The 25713-nt window shown below is 36.3% G+C and overlaps 1 protein-coding gene across 1 annotated transcript; it reads right to left on the bottom strand.

The window, feature by feature from the left end:
* Positions 1 to 714: 714 nt before the first annotated feature.
* MDH1B (malate dehydrogenase 1B) lies at positions 715 to 25476 on the bottom strand. Its single transcript, XM_070956795.1, has 12 exons — positions 25312 to 25476; positions 23737 to 23849; positions 22010 to 22144; positions 20466 to 20608; positions 16695 to 17194; positions 15619 to 15760; positions 14208 to 14371; positions 12503 to 12642; positions 11753 to 11804; positions 8342 to 8401; positions 1749 to 1814; positions 715 to 788 (listed from the first exon to the last, which is right to left on the bottom strand). Exons 1-12 carry the CDS (start codon positions 25331 to 25333, stop codon positions 715 to 717), a joined length of 1611 nt encoding a protein of 536 aa, XP_070812896.1. The 5' UTR covers positions 25334 to 25476.
* Positions 25477 to 25713: the final 237 nt, after the last annotated feature.

Here is a 25713-nt window from a genome sequence, read left to right as displayed (position 1 = left end):
AATGCTTGAGTTGGAAGGGACCTTATAGAATATCTAACCCAAACTCTACGCAATAAACAATTAAACCATCCCTAGTTGATGTAGCCAATGTTAGTGTGATATGCACTCCCAGGACTCAGGCTTCATTCACTTATGAAGAAACCAATGAACAAAATCATAATTTGTACTTATCTTTCTTATTCTAGGAGAATAAAAACAGATAGATAAAGCCTAAATCTTGTTTGCAAATTAAGCTAGGTTTGTTTGTTGTGACTGGTCATGGTTTGCCCTAGAATCAAATTCAAATTGCCCTCCTCAAATCTCAATTCATCAATTCAAATTAAATATATTTTACACAGTTCATTCAAGTTGTATAATTTAAGATGTTTGGGTCAGGCACATTTTTACTTTTATTTCTGCATATTCACATTTTGCCAGCTTTATAGTTTTGGGTGATATAAAAACTAGAAATACAATTCAGTAAAAATTATGACTAACAAGAGGTATAACTGAATACTTAACTCAGTGGGAGTCAAAATTCAAAACCTTTGAGAAGATGCCAGGCATCAGTAAATATCAAAATAACTTTAAATTGCAAATTAAATTTGACAAAATAAAACAGTATTCCTTCTTTACATTATATTTCTTGAAGTACATCATACAGTTTTTCTGCATTCATTAATAAAGCAATACAATTTTCATTACATATTAAAGAACTATTTTGCATTTAGCTTCTTAATCATCTTCAGCTTCAATGTTTTCGTCTTCAATATTTTTGGACTCATTTAATTCGTCAGTATCTTCTGTTTCTGTAATTGACAGAACTGTTAGTTTTACACATGCTCATCTACAAAGTGCTCATCTTTTTTTACTTCAAAAAAAGTGTGTGTGTATGTATGTTCTGTATGAATACTGAATGCATAATGGATACTTGTGAATCAAAGAAAAATTCAGAATGAGAAAGAAAAACAGTCATTGGACACCACAAGAAATAATGTTAGCTATCAGATGTGGTAGAGGTGAATTTAAATCAAGGATTGAATAAGGACTCATGTTAGTTTTAGTAATGTGATCTCTTTTCCACATTTGTATTTGTAAAAAATGGCTTGTTACAGGTTATCTGGAATCAATTTCCTGTCATACAGATAAACTTAGATGTGAACAAATACTTATGTGCATGACGTTGTGTTTCTGTCTTTTTATCACTATTTCTAATGCTACTTTACTAATGCTAATGATCAAGGGCCTAACTGTGTACTCATGTGTGTGACTAATGGTGATACATGAACATTGAACAAACTGGAGACAGTATAGTTTAATAGAGCTACACAAAAACAAGGCTCTCCTGCCAGCTTCTTAACATTCCACTTTAGAGTTAATTTATATAAGTACCTTTACAATTTCATCTTTTCAAATTAAATAATAGATCATTTATTACATTATACATACAGTACCTAAACTACCTAAAAGGAAATGCTTTTCAAAAAGGTCAATTCTCTAGATTAGCTACAGTTAACAAACCTGACTTAAACTTACTGCTTTTTTCAGTTATAAAAGTCAGCCAACTACTAACTCTCCCAACCAAAAGAAAAGAAAAAAAAGAAAAGAAAAGAAAAGAAAAGAAAAGTGGTGTGAGAGTGTAATTCTTTGCCTGGAATTCAGTCACAGAGAAATGGATTGCTTTTTCCTACTTGTCATTTATCTGCCTTGACTAGCGCCATGCTCAAACTAATTTTGAGGGGGGGAAAAGCATGTAGAAACAGATTTACCTTCAGCAACAGTTTGATCTTCACTTTCCAAGGCTCTTTCTTGGTCAATTAAGGAAGCTCTGGGTTCTAAAAGAACCAAAATCGAAGATCAAGCAATCTCACAAGCTTTTTGCAACATGCATTGCAATTCCAAGACTGAAAGATGGCTATAAAGACATCTATCGAGCACTATACAGGTTTTCCCCCTTCATCTATGTATACCGATTGGTAATGATTTTTAAATATAAATTTAAGGTATTACTAATAACATTCCTTAAAAAAAACTTAGTTGTTGGTTTGTAATTTTATATATAAGCTAAATAGCAATGTAACTATATAACTAAATTAGTAAATTACTATTTTTAGGCTATATACTTACAAAAAAGAAACAAAACCTATTCTATAAAAAATTAGTGAGACAAGAAAAAAAAGAAAAAAAATCCAAGGCCGATGGCCCTCACTGCTGGTAAACTGGGGACTGCTGGAACTTCTGTTGCTAAGCGGCATGGTCACGTGATCTTGGCCTTTATGAACGCATTGCTTAGCCATGGAGATTCCGCTCCCAGTCACTATAGTTAAACAAGGACTACCTGCAAAGGCCTTCTCCGGCACACCCAAGGCTCCTGGATTTCAGAGGAAATAAGGGCAATGGAGCCAAACAATGTACCAAACAAGTATTTTATCAGTACAATATGCATTGCCATTCAGTCTAAGGTAAACTGTATTCCTTTTGTAAAATCTCAGAAGTTTTGAAAATATCATTGTTACTTATCATTGATCATAATACATTTATAGAAAAGTATAATTTTGCTCTCAATGAGATGGGCAGCATATAAATTTAATAAATACACAGTTAATAAGGTAACAATCATATTATGAGCCCAAGTTTTCAACAACAAAAGCAGGAAAGTTTATTAGCCATTTCAAAATGTGAATTGCTTCAATTTCTAATGAGAGGAAAAATCCAATTTAATTTTTAAATTAAATTGGATTTAATTTAAATATACCCAGTTCCTTCTCTGTTAGAACAGGAACTAAATCCCTTCTCTAATTAGAACCAATAACCTGCCAAGATTGCAAGAGTACTAAATAGGAACTCTCAAACTGAGTCCACAATGGTAGGTATTCAATAATGTTTCCATTTCAATACATGATTAACAAGCCTAATGAAGTTTAAAAATCAAAATTGAAACTATTGTCAACGTAAGACGTATCTTTAACAAGGAGATCCTTGATATGTTGTTAAACATTTTGTCACTAATTTAGCGATCATTTTAATACATTTAAATGGTACCAGTCTAGGCACTCCTATATATCTGGGAAATACATTTTGAAATATTCTTATCCGCAAAACTGGAAATTTCCTGAAGATATTATAAATTTGTATGATGTCATAACATGTCTGATATCATTTATTCTCCAGCTCTTATTTTTGAAAGTTTTTATGGAAAATGTATCAAAGAAATCCAATAATATTAGTGGTACTGCTGTTATGCACCATATGCATGCTCCCAAATTAATACAATAAAAAGTCCTGAAAATCTCTTATAATTTAATCAAATTTGACAATCATTTATCAACTGCCTAACTGAAACCGCCTATTAAAAAACACTAAGCAAGTTCAACCCTTGTTATTAGTAGATGAGATCACGAGGAAATCCCAGGGTTATAGGTTTGATTGGGGATCAACAACAAAAAACTTCCTGGAAGAAGATAATGGCAAATCATTTCCTACTGCTGAGAATAAAATTACCGTATTTTTTGGTGTATGACGCACCTTTTTACCCCCAAAAAGGGGGTGAAAATCTGGATGCGTCTTATACGCTGAATGTAGCCCCGCCCACCCACCGGCCCCCACCCTTCGGCCATTTTCGGCCAGTTCCAGGCGGCAGGGATCTGTGTCGGGGCACAGCCTGAGGAACAACCCTCCCTCTTCGGGACAGTGTGTGTGTGTGGGGGAAATCTGCCCAGCAGCTTTGGGGAACAAGGCGGGTGCCACAATTTGCGGCTTGTCACCCCTCTGGCCGCGCTGACTTCACTCCCCAGCAATGTGAGGAGCCGCCGCCGCTGTCTAACCCTCTCTGCGCCCAGGAGCCAAGCCGAGCTGAATGGGAGCCCCTAAAGGGAAACGTGCCTCCTTTCCAGCCATCACTGGCCGGATTCCAAAATGCAAACCTCAAGAGTTGCGCTTCAGGTGGCGGCCAGTTCCCCTGCAATGTGCAGCGGGGAACTGGGAAGTGCTTTGGATTTGGGGAGGAGATTGTAGCGCTGATGCCTAAAAGTGTTTTTCTGCACATTGCAGAGCCATGCGCCGTCCTCCTTCTCAGCAGACTCTTCTCTTTCCTCCTGGCCAGATCCGCCACTTGAAACTCGGTACACTTTTTTTTGTCTCTGCACACACCCCATGTTTGGAATCGGGAAGGGGATCGTGCGGGTTCGGGCGGCAGTTCCCAGCTGCACATTGCAGGGGAACTGGCCGCCACCTGAAGCACGACTCTTGAGGTTTGCATTTTGGAATCCAGGCAGCGATGGCTGGAAAGGAGGAACATTTCCCTTTAGGGGCTCCCATTCAGCTCGGCTTGGCTCATGGGCGCAGAGAGGGTTAGGCAGCGGCGGCGGCGGCTCCTCACATTACTGGGGAGTGAAGTCAGCGTGGCCAGAGGGGTGACCAGCCGCAAATCGTGGCACCCGCCTTGTTCCCCAAAGCTGCTGGGCAGATTCCCCCACACACACTGTCCTGAAGAGGGAGGGTTGTTCCTCAGGCTGTGCTCTGTCCCTCCCCCCAGAGCATGCTAGGGGTCTCTTTGGGGGAAAGCGAGTAGTCCCTGCACCTCTTACTTGCAGGAGGAAGAGGAGGGCAGCGCCACCTTAAATGCTGGTAGGCAGAGGTAAAATATTTTTTTCCTTGTTTTCCTCCCCCAAAATTAAGGTGTGTCTTATACTCCGGTGCATCTTATACACTGAAAAATACGGTATATGTCTGGTCCATGAAATCATCAGGAGTGTTATTTGAAGCCTTTATGTTTACATTGTCTCCTAATACATTCTGTACATTTGCCTATCCAAATTTTTTTTTCAAACAAGTTTTTTATTTTTATTTCACATAAACACATTTACATGTACAGTCATTTATCCATCATTTTTCATTCATCTTATCTTTTAACTTTCATTTTTCATTTTTATTTTTTCGGGGCTGCTCTTTTACCTTTATTCCAACTTTTCTTCTTCTCCTCCCATTCTTTTCCTTTCTCTTTCTCCTCCTTTCTTCATTCTTCCTCTCCTTCTCTTTCCTACTTCCCCTTCCCTTCCCCCACTCCTCTTCTTCCCCCCTTCTAACCTTCTCCCTTTTCTTCCTCTCCTTTTCCCTTTCTTTTCTGCTCTCCTCTCTTTTCCCTTCCTCTCTCTACTCCTTCCCCTCTCTCTTGTTGTTTCCCTTTTCAGTTCAACCTAAAGTGGTATTCAAGCAGCCCCAATTTTCTAATTATCTTTATTTTCATTTCAATTTCTTATTCAATTAATATTTATTTTTATTTCATCATTTGTGTACATTTTTATAATATCTCACTTTTTTTCCCTTTTACCCCCCTCCCCTTTTTCCCTTTACTTGGCATCATCTGAGTATCTATTTTTCTAATTGTTTTCTCGCATCTGCTCTAAATCTATTTTATCTCTATACCCTTATTCATATTTCCTTTCTAACCAATCATAAAATTTTTCCCATGTCTTGAAATACATCAACTTCTCTTTATCTTTTATTCTCAATGTTAATCTATTCATTTCTATACATTCTAGAATTTTCTTTATGCTTTCTCCTTCCAACGGGATTTTATCTGCTTTCCAATTTTGTGCAAATACAATTCTAGCCACTGTTATTATATGAATGATCAAATACGTATCTTCTTTACTGTAATTCTCTGGTAAAATTCCCAGTAAGAATATCTCTGGCTTTAACTCTATATGTTGCTGCAATATTCCCTCTAACCATTTTTGTATTTTCACCCAATAATGTTTTGCTTCTTTACACAACCACCACATATGATAAAATGCATTGTAACGCATTGTAAGCCCCCCTGAGCCTCCGGAGAAAGGCGGCATATAAATCAAATAATAAAAAAAAATGATGATGGCAACTGGTAACATTTCCAACACTTAGCTGATTTATCTTTAAGCATCTTAGCTGATCTTTCTGGTGGCATATGCCATCTATAAAACATCTTATACAAATTTTTTTATAAGCTGTTGCCATAGTTAATTTATAGTTTCTTTCCCAAAGTTGTTGCCATTTCTCCAATTCTATGTTGTATCCAAAATTCTTTGACCATGCTATCATTGTTTCTTTTACTTATTCATTTTCTTAATCATTTTCTCATCTGTTCCTGTCAATATTTCATCCAGTTCTGATTTCCCCAGGTTACATTTGCCTATCCAAAATTTGTTGTGGACAAAAACACTAAATAAGGCTAAGATAATACCTAGCCATCCTAGACAAGTTCAATTAACCAGGACCAGATGGATTACACTCTAAGGTTCTGAAGGAACTGGCAGACATGATCTCAGAACTACTGAACTGCATCTTTCAAAGATCCTGGAGCACTGAGGAACTACCTGAGGATTGGAAAAGAGTTGATGTGGTTCCTGTCTTTAAAAAAGGGGAAAAAATGGATCCAGGAAACTACAGATCTATCAGCCTGACATCAATACCTGGGAAGATTCTGGAAAAGATAATCAAAAAGTGAATCTGCAAACATTCAGAGGCAAACAAAGTCATAACCAGAAGCCTACACAGGTTTGTCAAAAACAGATCAAAGAATTATTGAATTCTTTGAGAAAGTGACAAAATTAGTGGATCAGAAAAATGCTGTGGATATAATTTACTTGAACTTCTGTAAGGCATCTGATAAAGTAGACCAAAACTGACTACTTGGCAAGCTAGTAAAATGTGGAATAGATAGCACCACCACCAGGTGGGTTTGTTAACTGGTTGACAAATCATACTCAATGTGTAGTCCTCAATGGAGTACATCCAATGGAGGGAAGTAAGCAGTGGGGTACCCAAGGCTCTTCTTAGGCCCAGTACTCTTCAATTTCTTCATCAATGATTTAGATGAGGGAATCGAAGGGGAACCCATCAAATTTGCATATGGCACCAAGCTGGCATGAATAGCCAACACACCAGTAGATAGACTAAAGATACAGAAGCATCTTGACAGACTTGAATACTGGGCCCTATCTAACAAAATAAAATTCAATGGTGAAAAAAATAAGGTTCTACATTTAGGCAAGAAAAACCAAATGCACAGGTACAGTATAGGTGGTATCTGGCTCAATAGTAATAACTGTGAGAGAAATCTTGGAGTTCTAGCACATAGTCACTTAAATATGTGCCAGCAATGTGCTATAGTTGCCCAAAAAGCTGGCACACTCCTAGGCTGCATTAACAGAGAGATAAGATCACATGAAGTGTTATCACTTTATAATGCTTTGGTAAGACCACACTTGGAATATTGTATCCAGTTTTGGTTGCCACGATATAAAAAAGATGTTGAGACTCTACAAAGTGTCCAGGGAAGAGCAACAAAGATGATTAGGTGAATGAAGGCTAAAACATATGAAGAACGGTTGCAAGAATTGGGTATGTCTAGTTTAATGAAAAGAAGGACGAGGGGTGACATGATAGTAGTCTCCCAATATCTAAGAAGATGGGGCCAACCTATTCTCCAAAGCACCTGAAGGCAGGACAAGAAGCAATGGATGGAAACTAATGGAAGGAGAGAAACAACCTAGAACTAAGGAGAAATTTTCTGATAGTTAGAACAATTAATCAGCTTGCCTTCAAAAGTTGTGGATACTCCATCACTGGAGGCTTTTAAGAAGAGATTGCCATACAATTTATCTGAAATAGTATGGGGTTTCCTGCTTGAATAGGGGGTCGGAGTAGATTTCCAAGGTCCCTTCCAACATATATTCTGTTAAAAGTACACATACATTGCATGTGCACGCGCGCACGCACACACACACAGACTAATTTGCAGCAAACCTCATGTAAAGTAAGAATAAAGTTGTTAATTGCAGGATGCATAAAACTGAACCCTTTAATTGGGAAGGTACACAAACAGAAGTATAGATTTTGTGAAGAAATAGAGAAATTTTCTTCATAAGAGACTTGCTGCCTCTAGGATGTTACCTAAATTCAGCCTTAGAGATTAGGAAGATGTGGGTAGGAGAACAAGTAGTGGATGTAAAGAGTTTAGCTGGGAGAAGGCATAGTGAGACATAGCTCAGAGAGATATGTACAAGAAGAAAAGAGGAAGAGAAAGATTTCTAACTTTACCTAGGATTCGGAGCAAGAGCAAGACGGAGTTAATTCTTTTGTTACAGCCCAGGAGATACACATACAAACTCCATGTACACATTCCAAATTAATATTTAACATTTTCCCCCTTTTTAAAAATGCTCTTGGTTTAGTCTGAGGTATCATTTCTTTAAAACTCTGTATTATTAATATTTTTGCTATTTCATTTTTGTTTTAATTTTGTAAAAATAATGTTTTGGGAATGATAATAATTATTTTTAATTGCAGTCTTCAATTATAGTAAAACATTTCTTTGCCTTACCAACATTTACTTCAAAGTCTTCCTCTTCTTCTGCTACATCACGATATATTGCATGGATGTCTGTAAGAAACAATATTTGTGTTGTCCATTTAACTATGCTCATTCTATTATTATGAAGAAGAATAAAACACACATTGTCAATTGGCCATAACAAACTGAGTTGTCATGTCTATGTTTTGAAATCTGGCAGAATCCAAAGAAAATAATAAGCTAGTTAAAATGTTATTGTTATTACTGTTTGAAGGTAAGGTAAAGGTTCCCCTCGCACCTATGTGCTAGTCGTTCCCGACTCTAGGGGCAGTGCTCATCTGTTTCAAAGCCGAAGAGCCAGCGCTGTTCGAAGACGTCTCCATGGTCATGTGGCCGGCATGACTAAACGCCAAAGATTCATGGAACACTGTTACCTTCTCACCAAAGGTGGTCCTTATTTTTCTACTTGCATTTTTTACGTGCTTTCAAACTGCTAGGTTGGCAGAAGCTGGGACAAGTAACGGGAGCTCACCCCGTTACGCGGCACTAGAGATTCGAACTGCTGAACTGCCGACCTTTAGATCGTCAAGCTCAGCATCTTAGCCACTGAGCCATCGCGTAAAGTTAAAACTGCATTATTATATCCATGTGTCTGGAGGTTAGCTCTATGAAATTTGATTTGTGTAGACAACTATAGATTTATATTGTAAATTAGGGATGTATAAATTCATAATGACAAGTGCTAAAGTCCAAAGGTAGCAGAGCTGTTTTATTTATTTCTATTTTTTTCCACAGAAATAAATTGCCAAACTATCCAATTTAGGAACATTGCTGCAATTTTTTAAAAAGAATCAAGACAAAGCCAAGGAACAAACTCTTATTTCAAACAGGACAGCAGTCAGATGAAGCAGCTGGCATAACACTGATACAGTAATATTAAAAATGATGATGGTTGAATGGAATTAATCCCTCCAATGCTCCATGTCACCAATAGAAGGCATATGGACATGCTGATTTTCTGATTTTTCACTTCAAATGGCTATCAGAAAACAACATGTTGCTATTGTTCATGAAATGGAAGCCTGCAGTGACTACTTGTTAAAGCACCTTAAGGAACATTGAATTGTTCACTGCTGAAGGAATCCCTCCAATTGAAATTCACTGCTGAATGCAGATTATGATGATAACTACATTGATGTGAATACTGTGCATCATTGAGCCAAAAACTGTTAAGACTGTGAACTAGAAGAGTTGATTTGTGTGAACAAGAATAAACTGCATGACAACCCATAATAGCAATCAGCAAATTCCATGTGACAAAGACTAATGAATTGATTAAGGACAATCCACAAAATTTCACAAAAACATGCATTAGTGATATTCTTCAGTATTGGAAGGTTTCTACCACATGGGTTCCTTGCATGCTCATGATAGAGTTGAAATCTTCAAGAGCTGAAATGTACAAGCAACTACTGCCAGGCTATGCAAATGAAGGTAAGGACATTCTTTATAGTTTGGTGACAGTTGACAAAACATGGAATTATCTTTATGAGCCAAAAATAAAGTATCTGCCCATGTAATATCATCAAAAGGTTTCACCTACTGTACAAAAAAAGTCAAAGCCCAGACATGGGCAAGTACATTTATTGTTATAGATTTTGTGATGCAGGTGGTCATTTTTTTTATTTATGAAATTTATTTGCCACCTATCTCGTAACCATGATTCTGGGTGACTTTTTCAAATGGATTTTTTGAACCTGACACCACTTCATAGCACTAGATTGCAACACTCAGCATTTTGGAATAATGATTAAGCAGAGTTCAGAAGCACAAAAGGGCTGTTCTGTTGTAACACAACAAGTCTCATACATTATAAGCCACCCAAGAAGTGATTGCATAGTCTTACACTATCACCATACAGTACAGGCTTAGTACCATATGACTTCCGCCTTTCCCAAAATTGAAGGAATATCTATAGCAGGGCTGTCAAACTCGTGGACCATGGGCTGGATGCATCATGCGCTGGTTTTGTGAAGTGGAAAAAAAGTCCTGATACATCATGTGATACTGCGAGTTTGACATCCCTGTCTATAGGGACATCAGTTTGTCTAAAATGGTATAGGGTCTTCTGCTTGAACAGGGGGTTGGACTAGAAGACCTCTAGGTCCCATCCAATTCTGTTTTTCTATTTTCTATTTTCTAAGTACATGAGTATGTGGAGAAGTATTCAGGTATTGCCTGTTTCACTTATTAAAATATCTCTATTTAAAGTTAAGTGAAGACATTATTTTTCATTCATCCATTGTATGCTTCCCCTTTCCTTGCCCTGCCATTTGACCACTCTGAATCTAGTTTTCCAATTCACTCCAAAAGGAAATGAAGTCTATGGCTTTTTCACAATAAACTAAGACAACACCATGTCTTTGATGGGAAAATCTCCTTTCCCAAAGCCCTGACATGGCTGTGTACATTTTATAACTTAGTTTATCTCAACCATGTAGCAATCCCACCTGTGTAACAAAAAGAAAAACAGAAAACTGATGCAAATTATTTCTTTACTAGAAAATATGTTCCAGCACAGTGCTCTGACAAGGCATCAACACTAAGAGTCTGTGCTTTTCTTGTTTTGTTATGAGAACAAAAGAAAGGATGTTTTCATTTTATTCTGAAAGAAATTAAAATTTAGCCTTTTCTGATTTTTCTTCTTTGTAAAAGGAGTGTTCAATGAGAACATTTTCTATTAATGCCCAAAACTGCTGCAACATCTTTTGGAACTGAGAAAAAAACAGGTAGCATGGAGCAGAGTGGGTGGATTAGGAAGAAATGGGCAGGAGCTGAAGAAAGGCATTATGGGGAGGCTGGGAAGAACTAGAACATAGAGTAGGATGAGGAAGAAAGAGTGGAGAGATGGAAGAAAATATGGTTAATAGGTAGGTAGGAAATGTAGCAGCAACTGAGCATAACAAAAAGAAAAGCTGCTGGGGAAGGGTGGAATGGAGTGGGGAAGGTATGTAGAGTGCTTCACCCAATCAGGATTTATGAAGCCCAGAGGCAGCATGTTTTGCAGTCCTATAGTTGTAAGTAGTGATAACTACTGATAACCATACAAAATGGTATGTAGGGAGGTCTTGAGGCCTCAACTATGAGGACAAATAAAACACCTATACCACTCTAGTCTGACAGTTGAAGCAGCTAAAATGTAAACTTATTTATTTCATCACTTTTATACAGTTTAAAAATTTGGTAATAGAATATTTATTTTTAAATTTGTTTTATATGTACTCTGTGATCTTATGCACTGGAGACAAATTCCTTGTGCGGCCAATAAAGTGTTCTGTTCTGTTCTGTTCTGTTCTGTTCTGTTCTGTTCTACTCTACTCTACTCTACTGTAAATATCATTTGGACTGTTTGAGTACTAATAACTTGTTACTAATATTTACCTCTTCTCTGTGGATTCAGTTCTGCTACTTCACCTAAGGCAACTTGTTTTTCCTGAATAGAAAAAAAGCTGTATCAATTGGAGGTGATTTATAATAGCATTAATAATGACTTTATTAAGAATTTCTTTCATTAATAAAATATGTGTCTCACATAAAAATAATGTGCTTCTCCTAAACAATTAATCTGTTAATCTCATAAGAGTGGATTTGATTTTAACGGAAATTATAATTATAATTTCCACAGAATAATGTAATTTGTTATTTTTCAAATAATTTTTGCTAATTTTTATGTTTACAGAAATATTTTACAATGACAACACATATTGCCATTGACCACAGATTATTTAAAAACCTTCAGCTTGTCTTTTTGAATTCACATTACAATAAAGATCTGTCAATTATTTCACGTATCATGTCCTATTATGTACATATTCTTTTTTCTGTTGTCCACAATAAGCAGCTAACAAACCATCTTGAAAATAATTTTAATATAATAATTTAATAATTTTCAAATTAATTTTAATATTTAAATTTAAATGATATAAAAAAACTGGACATTAGACTCTAAATGACTGTGTCTTAGTTGATTTTCAAATAAGGTTCACTTTGTAGAACAGCTGTAATATCTTGATGAAAGCTTTCTAGACTATCCAAACTAAAAGAACAAATTATATGAATAATTTGATATGAAAAATATGAATATATGAATATGAAAAAATGAATATATATACATAAACAATATTATTTTACCCGAATGAGATCACAAGCCAGGATTAGAAGATATGACTGAGTTTTTTCATTAATTTCTATTTCTGTAGAGATCTCCCAGCTGCCATTCTCAAACCTTACGGGCATTGAATAAACAATCCCCTCAGGCAGTCCAAATTGACCTAAGAAACAGAAATAATTGACTTCAAAAGTATGAAATACACAAATAACAAATGCATAATTAATACAGAGATACTTTTTCTATGCCATTTGAGCATCACAAGAATATGATGCACATCCCTCCATTCTGATTCTAAGAAAATAAAACAGAATGACTAGAATTGACTTTTAGCAATAACAACTCCTTTCTGGTCTAGGAATTACTCTCACTGCTATGATGGAGAGAGTAGAGGAGAATTGTTCTAATCACTATAACCTAGGTTTAATATACGTTTTCTAGACATAGCCACTAGTAGAGGTATAATCTAGAACTGGAGTGTCAAACTGGCGGCCCATGGGCTGGATGTGTCACATGCAGGCCATGCCCATCCCAGCTCCGTGAAGGGAAAAAGTGTCACAAAATGTCACATGACGGCAACATGACACGGCAAGTTTGACACCTGTGATCTAGAAGGTATAATATTTTACAAATCTAAAAAAAGTTATTAATAATAACTTGTAATAAAACCTTGTATTAAATATTAATGATGCATGATTTGTTAGAAATCCATCTATAGAATAGGGAAAAACCCAATAGAGCACCATTATTATTGTTAACAACAACAATAATAAGTCAATTATTATTATTTCTGACTGTACCAAGTTGTTCATAAAAAAAACCTCTTAAATTACTTCACATTCTCATTTTGCTTGAGGATCTCACATAATACTACCCCAAAATAGGGGTAGTATTATAAGTGCTGGGAACAGACTGATTGTTATAATAAATATTATAAATAGGTTATACATAAATGAACAAATATGAAATATGCATATAGGCCAGAGAACCAGATTAATTTGATGCCAGAACTATCTGCAGATCCATAGAACAACTCTTAGCTATCCAAAAAATCCCATCTGAGAAGCAATTTCCATATTAAACCAAAAAGGAAGAGTAGAAGTAGACTTCATGCATATATGTACTTTTATTTAAAAATAAGGTAAACAATGGATAGAGACAGAAAAATTTGTGTGGATTACAACTAACATTCCTATTTCAGTTAGATTTCTAAATTGAGATTCAGAGAATTGGCTCATGCTTAAAGTAGATTCTGTATAATCACAGGATAAAACCAGTTAAAGTTGCAGAGGTTGTGAGTTCTAGTCCTGCCTTGGACACAAAGCCAATTGGATGCTCAACCCTAAGGAAACAGCAATGGCAAATCACTTCTGAAAAACCTTGGTAAGAAAACTGCAGGAACTAGACTAGGTAGTTTCCAGGAGTCATAACTGACTCGAAGGCACAAAATCATCACCATCATCACATTATCAGTCTAATCCAAGAGGAGGGATTGGCGGCACCACTGGTATACATATGGCTCCCCATCTGCAGCCCCTGCATCCAGATCACATGGCTAAAATGGCTGTGTATTTTACAAGTGCAAGGCTTTAAAAACACAGTCATATCTGCCATCTTGATTTTTTGATCCCCCTACAATAATCTCCTGTTGAAAATATTCAGCTTTGGTGAAAAAGGCTTTAGTGACACCAAAAGAAGTGGGTCAAAAAAGCTTTTCAAGACATATACCTTCACTAATTACTCCCAAGGAGATCATTTCTCCAGGAGGGGATCCTTGGTACCAGTATCTCAGCACAGTAGCGATCGTATGTGCAGATGCCATTCCTAAACCACGAGCTCCCCAAGAAGTTAATGAACTCAGTGAAGCCACAAATTCAATTTGCATCCATTCACTGTTAACAAGAAATTACAGCTTTTTAAAAACATAATACAGAAAACAAATGTAAAAATGTCCTCTGACAAGATGACTGCCAATCAAGAAATTTAAATTAGCAGGAGGGGTCCTGGAGACAAGCTTCTGTGCTGGAGCTCTCCTCCTCCTGTCTCTCTTCCTGTAGAAACAGCTATCCTTGAAAATAAAAATGCACCTTGTTATTATATTTAGAAAGCTGTTAAAACATTATTATTCAGGCAGTCATTTTGGTATCAGAGACACAATAATTATGGTATTATGGAGTTAACTAAATATTATGACTTTAGAAACTGTATTGTCATGTGTTTTATTATACTTCTAAGCCACATAGATTTGCGCAATACAGATGTCTGTAACAGATAAAAATTCAGGGAAACAGTATTCAGAAACAATTTTGGTAAAAAAATGTGTCTTAAAATCAATGAAGTAGGACTTTAAAAGAACATTAGATTAAAGCTGGACAACCATTTCTGAAATGTTATAGGGTTTCCTGCCTGAGCAGGGGGCTGGACTAGAAGACCTCCAAAGTCCCTTCCAACTCTGTTATTCTGTATAGCTGTTAATTACCAGAGCAGCCCATTTATTTACTTTTTAATACGATAATCTTAATTATTTTAAAGGAAAATACCAAGTTTTAGGTCATGACATTCTTTAATAATACAGCATTACATACAGGGTTAGAAATATCACAGAAATTTTAATTTGTATCAGAGTTCTAGAATTCTGTTGGTAAAAGTAGGAATGTGCCTAATATCAAAAAATGTTTACATACTTTTACTGCTAATCATTTTGGGTGTTGAACATAAACAAAAATATTGATTTTACAAGGCAATTTTAAATTTAGGTAGACAACAATCTTAACACTTTAATGTCAGTCACAAAATATCTAGAAAATTAAATGTAGGAAATCTAAAGTTAATTGTGAAAAGACTCAGACATATACAGCATTTTTAAAGACAATAATGCATAGGCAGATATACTTTAGTACAGCCAAAGGCCAGCTGTTCCATAGCACATAATTCTCATTTTTCATGTCCTTCAGTTAAATGCTGCTTTTCGACTGCAACAAAGGGCCAAAAAAATAATTTTAAAGGACTAAAGGAATATGAAATAGGTTAAGGAGTGAAGCAGATTTATATGGCACAAACATTTATACATTTTCTATGTTTCTATAATGTTTTAAGAACTGTATAATACCAATTTTTTAAAAAAAATCAGAAAGAATACCGATCAAATAGCACATCCAACAAAGGACGAAAAAAACTTGGTGGGCCCCAGATGGCACTGTCATATCTATATAGCTCTGTTTTACTCAGATCAACGAAGCTATTGCCACTGATGTTCCCCCAAACAATGAGGTTTTTTATTCCTGTTGAAGACAACAATAGAAAATTGAAAAAAAAAAAAACAGACTAACAAAATGAAAGATTAACCTATTCCAGCACCCTATTTGGCACTAAAATACCTCAAACCCATAAGCAGTCAATAATGGTCCCAGTAACCGTTCCCCAGCATATAGTTCTTCTAAGGTGTTATGTAGTCAACATGGTCACCAGCATAAATAACAACTATCATTTGTGTGGCCTTTATTTGAGTCCTTCACATTCTCTTCCCTAAAGCACCAGAATTCCTTTACATTGATGCATAATTTTGAACAACTTGCCTTCTGTGTATATCCAATCCATCAAAATGTATAGCCTTGTGAAATCATACTATTACTATCTACAATCCATTTATCACCTCATGAATTAGGATCCTTCCGTATGCCTTTAGGGAGAATAGAGGATGACCTAGGAGGGGAGCAAACGTCTGCACTTCATTCCCATGGCCAACTCCAATTTTTCTGGGAATATGTAGATAGGGATTTTACAAAAAGACTCAGACTAGCTCTATTCCATTCCCCTAGAGTGTAAGAGGAAGACACGTGGACTGATCTGCAAGATTTTGTTATTATAGACTATTTCAATGAAGTATGACTATCTCTTTCCTGATCTGTCTGTTCAAGAAGGGTGACATTAACATTGCAAGTCTTCCCAGTTTCCCTTTTCTCCCTCTTATATCCAGGGAGCCAGCAGGAGAGGACCAGGTAGAAATAGTCTAGGTCTCTTCGTAACACTCTTCTGGCTCTCCGGATTTAACATGTTTCTTTTGTCCCTAGTGTTTACCTAATAGTATCTTCTCCCAGGTCATCTCTCTGGACCTCTACATACATGCTTTAATTTTCATTTATAGTTTGTCTTTATTAGTTTTAAACATGAGACAAAAATAGTTCAAACTAATTCAATGATCAATCTGTTACATACCTGCGGGGTGCATTTGCATTTTTCTTGCTACCATAGCTTTGGCTTCACTTTCCAACAGCATGGCAAGAGTGATAATATTTTTAGGATTTATAGAGGGTGCATATGTCATAAGCATTAACGACTTAAGGTTGGTAAAGGTTTTTCCCATCACAATAATTTTGACATTGCTTTTGGCATTCTGCTCTATCAAAGGGCCATATGTTTTACATTGGTCAGTCACTTGGTGGATACAGTGTTCGAGTGTTGGGATTGTTTCCTGTAGGATGTCATCAAACAAAATGATGATATCAGCATCAAGGAAAATCTCCTCCAGTTCAGTATGTAATGTGACACTACGAAGGACTGGGGATGCTAAATCTTGAGTCTCCATAACAATGCCCCAAAGAATGTCTTTGAAAATACTTCTGTCAAACAAATGAAGGCTTATCTCAGTTTCCATTCCAAATATTTCTCCATTAGTTAATAACGGGATCAGATGATAACAAGCAGGACTGCATGCTCTGATTAAGAAAAAAGCAATAAGGGAAACTATTAATTCTGAAGCATTTGGTATCCACAAAATTTATTTTTCAGTTCACTGTGGGCAGATTGGTGGTAGTGGTGAAATTTTGCAAAGCAAGTGGCAAGAAAGGGAGACTAAAGCCTCCTTAATCAATCAAATCCCTCACAATATGTATGTATGTATGTATGTATATCTGTATATGTATATATTGAAAGGTTAACTGCATATTACATAGCAAATACTTCATGTGCTGCTGCTCTTCTGGTTTAGTCCAGGTGAACTAATTCTGAGAAAAACAACTGCACTGGCAGACACTTTCCTCCCAACTGATATGTAAAGTACTTTCCTCTTTTAAAGAGAAATTTTGAAAGATAACCGGGGAGATGTTTATACTATCTTTCAAATAAAACCAAGCTTTCATGTAGTTTTCTTGGTAACAATATGGAAATGGCTTGCATTGCCTTCTTCCAGCAAATTTTTTGAATTTGCCATTCTAACCCATAGCCTAGAATCTAGATTTACTGGTGATTTTCCATCCCAATGCCAACCAAGGTTAGCTTTTTGATAGTAACCAAATTCAGTTATATCATCTGAGAAAAATTAACCCCTCCACCAAACATTTGCACCTATCGGTTTAGCATAGTTGAACATATATTTGCCTTAGGAGAGTATATACAAACTTGTAAGAAACATAATGATAAATATCTGGGAATTTCCCCATTTTCTTCAATCCCCCCCACCCCAAAAAAAAAGATGGAACAAAAGAAAACCAATTCAATGGCAATAACATATCCTGGAATCAGCAAAAATTTAGAGATTCCTATTTTGAGCCAACTAAGCAGCATGGTCAGATACATGGCAAGGACCATTCTGCTGCTTTCCCATTATAGTGGCAATCTGCAGTTGGACACTAAAGTGGAATTATCCAAATTCTTGAATGCCATTTGGCAATCTTAGAATCACAACAAAAGAATGTTCACACTGGTATACGTGATTCCAGTTCAGCAAATATGAACTGTTATATTAATAAGAAAAAATGGGGACTTCCGGTTTGACGTTGCAGCGAGACAGTCGGGGAAATAGTGGGCTCTGATGAGCCCCACGAAAACCCCGGCTGCTGAACCACTGCTGATGGGTCTTCGGACTGGAACCGTCCTGCAGGGACGAGGATGGAAGAGAGGCGCCTCGGACGACCAGAGAAATGGGCAAGTTCCTTGGAGATCGGAGGGAGCTCTCTGTGAGTCAGCGGTGGGGGCGGCAGCCATGGCGGCTGCCACGAAGCTGGGACAAACCGGGCAAGGGATGTGCAGGAGGAAAGCTGAAAAGAGCAATGCCTTTTGAAGCCTGGTGAGTGTCAACCAACCCAGGCTTGAAACAACGTTTGTAGTAATGGCTTTTTATTTTGTAAGATCCCTAGCTTTAAATCAGCAGCTGCGGAGCTAAGGGGCATAGAAGATTTTAAGAGGAAATTTTTAAAAGAAAAGGAAAAGACCAAATTGAAAATTGATACCTGAATAGACTAAACTTGAAAAATAAATATTGAGACTTGGTTCAAAATTGAACAACTTTAAATTTGAATTAGACTTTTAAAGACAAAAAGATAAAGAAGAATTACTACTTTTAAACATAGGAGAGAATTGGGCTGGAATGTTATATAATTGAAACAAAATGGTGATTTGCATGACTAAAGGAAATTGTGGATTGTAGAAGGACACCTTCTGGTCTAAAAAGAAACATTGTAACTGACTTTTTGTTTGGGAATATTGTGAATACTTCAGATAACAACCGTGGGATTTAGGAGATGGAGCTGTTTCTTTTTTGTCTGCAGACGATTTGATTTTGTTGAAAAAAAGAGAAAGTATGATGGAACTCTTATAATTGGACTAATTGGCGCAGGAACAAAAGAAGCTAAATGGTGCAAGAACAAAAGAAGAAAATTGATGTGATTTGTTTGAAATAGAAGTAAGAAAAAGAACTAAATTGATATATGGAGAAGCAAACTGTGAACATTGAAATTGAAATGGAATTTATGTTACAGACAAGGAAAGGAGGAATGATATATACATGGCTGGAAAAAAGAAGATAGAAACAATGTGATTAAAAATAAAGCAATGTATAGATGGGACAGTAATAATAAAAAGGAGGTTTTTATAGATTAATAAAAATGAATATGAATATGAGAAGAATATAATATGTAAAAAGCTGAAATAAAGAAAAAAGTAAGAATATGTGAGGAATAGAATATATTAACAGAAACTTACTAATTTATATAAGGAAGTGTTTGGAGTAAGAACTAAGCCTCAATGTTAAATTGTTATAAAGATGATAATAATAATATGACTGAATATTAACAAGTAATGTATTGATGGATGGTAAAATTTAAAAAAAGGGGTGATTATGCTGGGATAAGCAGCAAACTAAGGTGATTATGCAAAACTTAAGAGAATTGTACTGGATATAACAGTAAAATATTAAGAAAATTATGCTGGGTTTGACAGCAAAACAAGATGATTATACTGGGAATAACAGTAAAGATAAAAACAATTATGCTGGGATTGACAGCAAAAATGATGATTATACTAGGAATAACAGTAAAACCTAAGAAGACTATGCTGTGATTAACAGCCAAAAGAGGATGATTAAGAGGAAGATTATATACTGGGATACACTTTTAGAAATAAAGATGACAATGCTGGAATTGATACTAATAATGAAATGATTATGTTGTGATTAAAAGGGTTAAGCTGAGATAAATAGTAAAGTGAAGATGATAAATGCTAACAGTTAAAATATTGTGTAAATATTTTGTTGAATGTCTTTAAGATATATCCATCCATGTTAAAAGGAAAAGAAATTGAAATGTTATTGAATTAAGGATTTTAAGATTAGTGTAATGGGTTTTAAGAATTTTTTCTTTTTTTAGATAGAATTTAGGGCAATAATGTTAGAGAAAATTAAGTTGTGCTATTTGGAAATTAAGATTTGTGGTGAAATAATAGAAGGTAATTGATTTGTGTATAAAAAATATATGTTAGGAAGAATTTTTTTCTTTTTTTTTATGGTAATTAGTGGGGATTTGGGAAAAGCTTTTGTTAAAGAGGAATTAGTAATTGTACCTATTCATGACCAGATCAGTGGCTCGTTCTGAAAAGATTTTTGTATGTTTATGTGTTTTTAAAAAAATAAAAAAAAATTGTTCAAAAAAAAAAGAAAAAGAAAAAATGAATTAAAATTGTTCAGACTCTGTCGTTTCTTTTTCACCTTCTCACCTATTAAGCCAAATGTGCAAGGGATTGATAAGACTTTTTAGTTCTTTCTCTTCTGCTTCAATTTCTATGCAAGTCTGCAAGTTCTCATTAGCTATTAGTAACATCTCTTCAGTCATCATATCTGATGTGATGTTATAGTATTGCTGAAGATCAAAAAGGTTCATCAATAAATATCAAGTTATCTCAAATTCTGAAGACCAAAACACATTTGATTACAAAAATATAGAAATAGTAATGACAATAGGGAGAGCCATTTAAATTTATGACATTAGGTGTCTAAGAACAACAGTATATATGTAAATAGTAAGATAACATAACATGGGAAGCAGATTTTATTTTTGTCAGATTCTTATTTCTAATACAGAGTCAAGAGCAAAGACATATTCTTGGAGTTTAACAATATGGTGCCTCTGGATATTTCTTGATCAATGGATTTGTTTAAATCCAGATTTGAACTTACTTCAGAGTTCCCACAAAAAATCTAGTGACTCCATGGACATGCATACAGTTTTACCAGGGGAAGTGCAGAAGTGTTTTATTTTCTTCCCAATTTAATCTATAGCTCTGGGATTTTCTAATGGTTTTCCTTTCAAGTCCTAATTCTGCATAGCTTTTCAAGATTGGTCAATTGGTTAGCTGCTACCACCATACTGGCAGTTTACTTCCTCAAAATCCAGTCATCATTGTACTTAGTTTTCTTCATTGCAACATCTTTACATTCTGTTATTGCTATTTTTAAGTAACTGGGAAACAAAAACTCTACTACATATCACCCATTAGTCTAGATCAGGGTTCCATCAATTATCTTGATGAATGACAAGATTCTTTAGAATTATTTTATCTAGTGAATAAAGTTCTACAATTATATACTTGTTACAAATATTTTGCTGATTAATTCATTAATTTTTCAAATAACTTCCTGTTTACTGCCCTTTTCCATTTACTCTAACAAACTGTTTTATCCCTTTATATCAGGGGTGTCAAACTCAAGGCCCATGGGCCGGGTGCAGCCCATGGGTTGCTTAGATCTGGCCCACTCATGGCCCACCCAAGCTTTGTTTTAGCTGGCAGAGGCTGCAGGAGGCTGTCGTAGCCAAAAACAGAGCCCGGGAGGGCCACACATGCCCCACCCAAGCTCCGTTTTCACTGGCAGAGTGCTAGCAAAACAAACAATTAGCAAAAGTGGCATTTGATCACACGAGTGACGTTGAGCTGGCCATGCCCACCCTGACCATGTCCCCTCCTCTCCACCCAGAGGTCAAACACAACCCTGATGTGTCCCTCAATAAAATCGAGATTGACACCTCTGCTTTATATTATCTGTTTCAAATGTCCTTCAATGAGATTCAGATATTTTACAGATATATTTAAATTTCCATTCACTAATTCCCTAACAGTTTTAATTAAGCTGACTGAAGCATTGTGTGGTTAAACATACTGTATACTGAAATTTAGTCAGTCTGAAAATAAAAACAGATTGATGAGTAAGAAAAAGAAGTTAGCAGAAAAATCAATATGCAACTAGTCTATATGCAAACTTTTACCTGAGCATGTTCTAGAAATTCATTGAATCCTCCTAGAAGAAGGCCCTTTCCGCCACGGTCCAACAGTTCTCTCCAAATAATTGGGGAACGTTTGTGTTTCCAGCCATTCTCATTACAGATCTCCTGAAGCCACTTCTAAAGATAAATGCTTTCAAATTAGCATTGCATATTAGCATGCAATACTAATATGCACACATCCATAAATGGCTTTAACTGCCTTGTTGAAACAATCATCCTTACATTTCCTACAAGTATCCATTCTCCCTTCATACAGTACAAGAGGCTAGTGTTAAGAATATATTTCTGAATAGGATCTATGAATGTGGATACTAGCAAACTCATCGGGATGGAAGAAAGCTCACATACTAGCAAAGCAACTTGCCTACTTCATAACATTTGGCACCCATGTCCCAAAGGTACTTTTTCAAGAGGCAACTGGACATTCCGGTTTTTCTTTGAAGACATTTCATTTCTCATCCAAGAAGCTACTTCAGCTCTGACAAGATGGTGGGAAATGGAAGGATTTATATTCCATTCCCCACCATCCTGTCAGAACTGAAGAAGCTTCTTGGATGAGAAGCGAAATGTCTTCAAAGAAAAACCGGAATGTCCAGTTGCCTCTTGAAAAAACACCTTTAGGACAACCATGACCTGGATGACTGAGAATCTCCATAGACATTTGGCACCTATATTTGAGCGCCCAGAGTCAGCTCAGTCTGCAGATGAAATACAATCACCATTTTTGATTTACATAGTTATGAAGTGGGAAGAGACATTTTCATCATTTGGTCCAATTCCCTGCTCACTAAAGAATCCACATTATTCCTTGGGGGGAAAAACTCTACACATCTTTGCTGAAAATACCTTCAGTGAAAGACACCTCATCACAGCCTAAGATATTCTGTTTTCCTGCCATTTCTACCAACTAATTTTACCTAAGCACTCTGGAGTTAAGGAAGAATTATATTTTATTCAAGAAATTATTTTCCCTTAAACTTCCCTTTTTAGGCTAAACCTTGACATACACATACACATATTAATGTGGTTATATTAGGCAATGCTAATATAACCACATTAATAGAACTGGAACCATACAAAATAAAGGAAAACAGAATCTGGTTAAATACTTTATATGTGAACTCAAGTATCTTAATCAATAATTGTTCACTTTCAGTATTTTAGCAGAAAAACACAAAATACATTCTATGATAACCTATTAATACCTCAGTTAACTGCTTTAATTGACATCCAATTATAAATAGGTTCTAGACAAATGTAGCAACATCCACTAGCGGACAATATTTTCACTTCATTTTGCCACAAATTTATGGAGGTTTTTTTAATCTCTGACTTGTTATCTAAATTATGCCATTCTTTCTAAAGAAACAAAAATCTAATTTGTCTGTTTAAACTGAAGCAAAATAGATGAAGCTTTTGTGTATCATCGTCACTTTTATCCATCAATAAATATTAAAACCATAAAAAACTATTGTAGATTTCCCAAACTTTGTTTATGCCCCTAAACCATCATACATTTGATGTTACAAATAACCAAACTCAAAGGTTAGCAGAGTTCATTAGCTTTCTTCATCAGTTTCCATATAACTATCTTTATGCACTGTATATTTATCCCATCCCTCTCTTTTGCTACCTGTAGATATTTCTTTTGGTTAATGGATTCCAAAAGTAGAGAATCTCATTAGCAAACCAGACTGAAATAATGTTACCTCCCAGTTGTCAGGATGTTGAACTATCTTGTGTATCCTGAAGTTAGGCAAATTTTTCAGCAGATAGTCAGCTAGGAGTTCTGCTTTAGCATAGTAGGGGCAATCTGCTCTACCTGGAAATTAAGTAGTTAATAAAAATTGTACATAATTATAAACATGTGATTTCTTTATTGAATTTACTGTATATCCCAGCTTTCATTCAAGAGCCCAAAACAGTATGTAGAATGGCACTTCTTCCTATTTTCCCCCATAGTAACCATCCAGTGGGGAAGGTTGGGCTAAAAGAGAAGGACTGATCCAAAGCCATGAGAAACTTCTATGGCTGAGGGTGGATTAGAACTTGGGTCCTCCACATCCTAATCCAAACTTTGACCAATGCAGAGCCATGGCAATGTTGAAGTAATTTGATATTAAAATTTGAAAAACACCAGAGTGTTATGATGATCAAACTACACCAACAACACATCATTTCAAGACACAGTATTCATATTCAACTTTGGTAGATTTTATTGAAATAATTTATAAAATAGTACTTAGACAATTCATGGAATTTGTTTTAGTTTGATTTTGCAGCCCTTGGTTGATAGAAGACACTGAAAACAAACCAAAAAACAGGTTAAAGTTAGTTTATATAATTGCTCCTGCTGTATTTAAGCAGCAAAAAATTCAGAAGACTGGAAACAAAGATTTAAAAGTTTATGTCTCTCTTTGCTACTATCTAGCAGCTGAATGGATTGTGGTGCCCAGATATAGCAGGCCTAATATTGTACGTTTCTGACAAAGAAGATACGTCTGGATCCATAATGTTAAATCGTGATTTGTTTAATTAAGATTTACTGAATAATCCACAACAGGCTGAATTCATACAATGTTAAATCATTACAATGGCTGGTTCATACAACCCGGAATGCTACAACCAAACAACCCAAATTAGATTTTAAGCCTGAACCCCTAAATTTGGTTTGCTTAAATTATTTTGTCTTGGTAAATTACTTTATCTTAGGTAGGACCCCAGTCAATTACTGTTGCTTTGCACTATCTATTTATGGGTTTGGGTTTTTCCCTTGCAATTTGACAAATCTCTTGGAGGCTTACAAATATAATGAAAAATAAAAATAAGAAAGAGCCAGTTTGGTGTAGTGATTAAGACATTAATCTAGAAATCAGGAGACAGTGAGTTCTAGTCCCACTTTAGGCAGAAACCAAACTGGGTGACTTTGGGCCAGTTACTCTCTCTCAGCCCTAGAAAGGAGGCAATGGCAAACAGATCTTGCCAAGAAAGCTACAGGGACTAGGCAGTCTCTGAGAGTCGAACACGACTGAATGGAAGGGGAAAAAATACTTTGTCCTAGATAAGAACTACTCGATTATTCTTGCCTTGCACCGTCTGTGTTGCAGATACTTATTTATAGTATCCGCAAGCCGCCCCCATCAGTCTGGGCGATCTACAAAGAAACATGAAACCAACAGGAATTCAAGGCGAAAAAGGCGACGCCAGTTTAGTCCAAAAGTATTCAATCATCCCCAACCAACGGGGGTGAGTAAGAGTCGCCTTGGAGAGGGTTTCCCCTTCACCTGCCAGCACGAACTTCGCCATTGACCAAGAGCCGCGGCCAGAAACCTGTTAATCTGAAGCCTTGCGGAGGGTCGCCTAGCAACTAGGCGCGCACAGTCCGACAGGAGGCGAAATAGTGAGGCCTCGGCGACTGATTTATTTTGTCCGCTTCAGGCAACTGTATCTTGAGGAAGGAATCCTCGCGTCGCGTATGAATTTGCGTCACCCGGCGTCTTGGTTTTGAGCGTCTCGCGCGGGGAGGCAAGTAAGTGGAATGGAGCGCTGGACACATCTGGCAGGGTGGAGATCAAACAACAAGGAACCAGCGGGAAAGAAAGAGGGATTTGGGAACAAGGAGGGCGGCGGCGGCGTGGCAAAGGCGCCTTGTCCTTTTCTCTGTCCTTAGTGCAAATTCTCAGCCC

This window comes from Pituophis catenifer, unplaced genomic scaffold, assembly GCF_029215685.1.
Source record: "Pituophis catenifer annectens isolate HBS135680 unplaced genomic scaffold, rPitCat1.0.hap2 SCAF_1, whole genome shotgun sequence".
Classification (NCBI taxonomy): Eukaryota; Metazoa; Chordata; class Lepidosauria; order Squamata; family Colubridae; genus Pituophis; species Pituophis catenifer.
This window is presented reverse-complemented; position numbering and strand designations above follow the sequence as displayed.

What these genes read in the sequence shown, in the direction of transcription:
- MDH1B (XM_070956795.1), bottom strand. Translation starts at nt 25,333, where the DNA reads ATGGCGAAGTTCGTGCTGGCAG. An exon ending in TTGCACATTTGGCTTAATAG is followed by an intron (nt 17,195 to 20,465) that starts GTGAGAAGGTGA and finishes TTTCTTAATCAG; the next exon opens with AGCATGCAGTCCTGCTTGTT. An exon ending in AGACTTTGAAGTAAATGTTG is followed by an intron (nt 1,815 to 8,341) that starts GTAAGGCAAAGA and finishes TGGTTCTTTTAG; the next exon opens with AACCCAGAGCTTCCTTAATT.